The sequence below is a fragment of the Meleagris gallopavo genome, unplaced genomic scaffold (assembly GCF_000146605.3).
Source record: "Meleagris gallopavo isolate NT-WF06-2002-E0010 breed Aviagen turkey brand Nicholas breeding stock unplaced genomic scaffold, Turkey_5.1 ChrUn_random_7180001912698, whole genome shotgun sequence".
NCBI classification, from domain to species: domain Eukaryota; kingdom Metazoa; phylum Chordata; class Aves; order Galliformes; family Phasianidae; genus Meleagris; species Meleagris gallopavo.
Genome location: NW_011175609.1, coordinates 29206 through 32962, shown reverse-complemented (window position 1 = coordinate 32962; position 3757 = coordinate 29206). Strand labels below are relative to the sequence as shown.

Here is a 3757-nt window from a genome sequence, read left to right as displayed (position 1 = left end):
CCCCACGTCACCGCCACCAAACCCCACCCTCACCTCTCCTTACCAATGCACCGATTGCCACCGTATCTTCCGCCGTGCCAAAGAATTGGCCACTCACCGCCGGGCTCACACCGGCCTTTCCCCCTTCCAATGTTCCCACTGTGGCAAAACCTTCACCTGGAGCTCCCATTGGGAACGACACCGACGGACCCACACCGGCGAGCGACCTTACCGATGCGCCGAATGCGGCAAAAGCTTCGGTAGAAGCTCACACCTTTACCGGCATCAACGAGGCCACGCCGGCGGTCGTTCCTACATCTGTACCTATTGTGGGAGAAGTTTCGGTAGCACCACGCATTTCGAGAGGCATCAAAAAACCCACGTCGGGAGGAGGCCCTATAAATGCACGAGGTGCCGGAAGAGTTTCGGCGACGCGCCGGCGTTGGTTCGGCATCAACGGGGACATTTGGTGGAAGGGTCGTCGTCGTCGTCGTCGTCGTCGTGGTGTGGTCGTGGGGTGGGGGGAAAAGGGAGGAGGTGTGGGGATTGTGGGACGGTGTTCTCGTGGAGCTCCCACTGGGAGTGGCATTGGTGCGGGGATGGGGGTGGGGGCAACGGTGGAGGCTCCATGGGCACTGGTGGGATCTCTGTGGGCAGTGGTGGAAGCTCCATCTCCAATGGTGGGACCTCCAGTGGTAGAACTTCCGTGGCCAATGGTGGGACCTCCAGTGGTAGAACCTCCGTGGCCAATGGTGGGATCTCCAGTGGTGGAAGCTCCGTGGCCAATGGTAGAACTTCCATCTCCAACGGTGGGATCTCCAATGGTGGCATTTCCCTGGCCGATGGTGGGATCTCCAGTGGTGGAACCTCCATGGCCAGTGGTGGAACCTCCATCTCCAGTGGTAGAACCTCCATGGCCAGTGGTGGAACCTCCATCTCCAGTGGTAGAACCTCCATGGCCAGTGGTGGAACCTCCATCTCCAGTGGTGGAACCTCCATGGCCAATGGTGGGATCTCCAGCGGTGGAAGCTCCATGGCCAGTGGTGGAAGCTCCATCTCCAGTGGTGGAACCTCCACGGTCAATGGTGGAACTTCCATCTCCAATGGTGGGATCTGCAACGGTGGCATCTCCACGGCCAATGGTGGGATCTCCATGGCCAGTGGTGGAACCTCCATGGCCGATGGCAGAAATTCCATCTCCAAGGGTGGGATCTCCAGTGGTGGAACCTCCATCCCCAATGGTGGAACCTCCATCCCCAGTGGTGGGATCTCCATCCCCAATGGTGGGATCTCCAACAGTGGGGTCTCCATGGCCGATGGTGGAACCTCCATCCCCAATGGTGGGACTTCTATCACCAATGGTGGCATCTCCGATGCTGGAACCTCCATCGCCAATGGTGGAACCTCCATCGCCAATGGTGGAACCTCCATCACCAATGGCGGAACCTCCATCGCCGACGACCCCGTTGGCATCACCAACGACCCCGTAGGCCTCCCCAACGATGTCCCCAACGCCACCAAACCCTACCGTTGCGCCGACTGTGGCAAATCCTTTTCTTGGAGCTCACGTTGGGAACGGCACCGGTGCGCCAACGTCACCGCCATCACCAATGGTGGAACCTCCATCGCCAATGGTGGAACCTCCAACACCAACGACCCCGTTGGCATCACCGACGACGTCCCCAACGCCACTAAACCCCGGTGTTGTGGTGATTGTGGGGTGATGTTCTCATGGAGCTCCCATTGCCGGTGCACCAACGTCACCGCCATCGCCAGTGGTGGAACCTCCGTCGCCGACGACCCCGCTGGCATCACCGACGACCCCGTAGGCCTCCCCAGCGACGTCCCCAGCGCCGCCAAACCCTACCGTTGTGCCGACTGTGGCAAATCCTTTTCTTGGAGCTCCCACTGGGAACGGCACCAACGCATCCACACCGGCGAGCGGCCGTACCGATGCGGCGATTGCGGCAAAAGTTTCGGTCGTACCTCTCACCTCTACAGGCACCAAAGGAGCCACCAAGGGGGTCGACCACATATTTGTGGGGTCTGCGGGAGGAGCTTTAACAGCACCCTTCATTTCTTACGGCACCAAAAGGGGCACCGGCAGAACACGGCGAAGCCGCGACGGCGCGCGGCGGCGATGGTGAAGGTGCCGGAGGAAGAGTGATGGATGGTGGAGGATTGGGGGTCTTATGGGGTATTTTATGGGGTCTGGAGTGTGTTCAGTGGGGTCTTATGGGGTTCTATGGGGTCTTTTGTGGGGTCTTATGGGGTTCAGTGTGTTTAGTGGGATCTTATGGGGTCTTATGGGGTCTTTTGGGGTTCAGTGTATTTAGCGGGGTCTTATGGGGTATTTTATGGGGTCCGGTGTGTTCAGTGGGGTCTCATGGGGTCCTATGGGGTCTTATGGGGTCCTGTGGGGTCTTTTGCAGGGTCTTATGGGGTCCAGTGTGTTTAGTGGGGTCCTACAGGGTCATATGGGGTCTTATGGGGTCCTATGGGGTCTTATGGGGTTCAGTGTGCTCAGTGGGGTCTTATGGGGTCATATGGGGTCTTATGGGGTCCAATGGGGTCTTATGGGATCTTTTGTGGGGTCTTATGGGGTCTTATGAGGTCCAGTGCAGCCTTATGAGGTTTTATGGGGTCTTTTATAGGGTCTTATCGGGTTCAGTGGGGGTTTATGGAGTCTTTTATAGGGTCTTTTTGGGATCCGGTGGGGTGTATGGGGTTTTTATAGGGTCCTATGGGGTCTCATGAGGTCCAATAGGATCTTATGGGGACTTTTATAGGGTCTTATGGGGTCCAATGGGGTCTTATGGGATCTTATAGGGTCCTATGGGGACCAAGGGGTTCTGTGGGGCCTTATAGGATCTATGGGGCCTTATAAGGTTCTATGGGGCCTTATAGGGTCTCATGGGGTCTTATGCACAGATTTTGGGACAAAGCCTCATTTTGGGGACAAAAGGAGCAGTTTTGGGGTTTCCACCCCCCCTTTTTTGGGTATAATTCATCAATTTTTAGTTAAAACCACATGTGGGGTTGGACGGGGGGGCTGGAGGGGGGGGGCACCGCTTTTTGGGGCCGATCAGAGCGATTTTGGGGCTGTGTTTGTTTGGTGAATAAAATAGAGAGTAGCCACCTCCAGCCTCTGTGGTTTTTGGGGTGAAAAAGGGTGGTTTTGGGTCTCTATAAGCGCATTAGAGCCCCTGGATCCCCAATCCTATAGGGCTGCCCCATAACAGACCCCATAAGTGCGTCCCCCATATCCCTGCTACCGTAGGGCCACCCCATACATCTGTGCCCCTATAGGGCCACCCCATATCCACACCCCTATAGGGCCGCCCCATAGCAGACCCCATAAATGCCTCCCTCATCCTCCCCATATCCCCTCCCTAATAGGGCCGCCCTTATAGGGCTGCCCCATATCCCTGCCCCTAATAGGGCCGCCCAATGCAGACCCCATAAATGCATCCCCCATATCTCTGCCGTTATAGGGCCACCCCATACATCCCCACCTCAATAGGGCCACCCCATATCCCCACCCCTATAGGGCCGCCCCATAGCAGACCCCATAAATGCGTCCCCCACATCTCTGCCATTATAGGACCGCCCCATATCCCCGCCCCTATCGAACCGCCCCATATCCCCGCCCTTATAGGGCCGCCCCACACCGCCAGGGGGCGGCGGAGGAAGAGGAGGATAATGGGGCGGGGGAGGAAGGAGACGCTCGGCCCTATATCCGGGGCGGTGCTTCTTTGGGGGTCTTTGGGGCCTCCCC

The 3757-nt window shown here is 57.7% G+C and overlaps 1 protein-coding gene across 1 annotated transcript; it reads left to right on the top strand.

Moving 5' to 3' along the window:
• Nucleotides 1-4: 4 nt before the first annotated feature.
• On the top strand, nt 5-3751 carry LOC109364753 (zinc finger protein 135-like; the record flags this gene model as incomplete). The annotated part of the gene is made up of 1 exon (XM_019611361.1): nt 5-3751. A coding segment is annotated over one exon (2142 nt), but the record flags the coding sequence as incomplete, so codon positions are not given.
• Between the last annotated feature and the right edge of the window lie 6 nt (nt 3752-3757).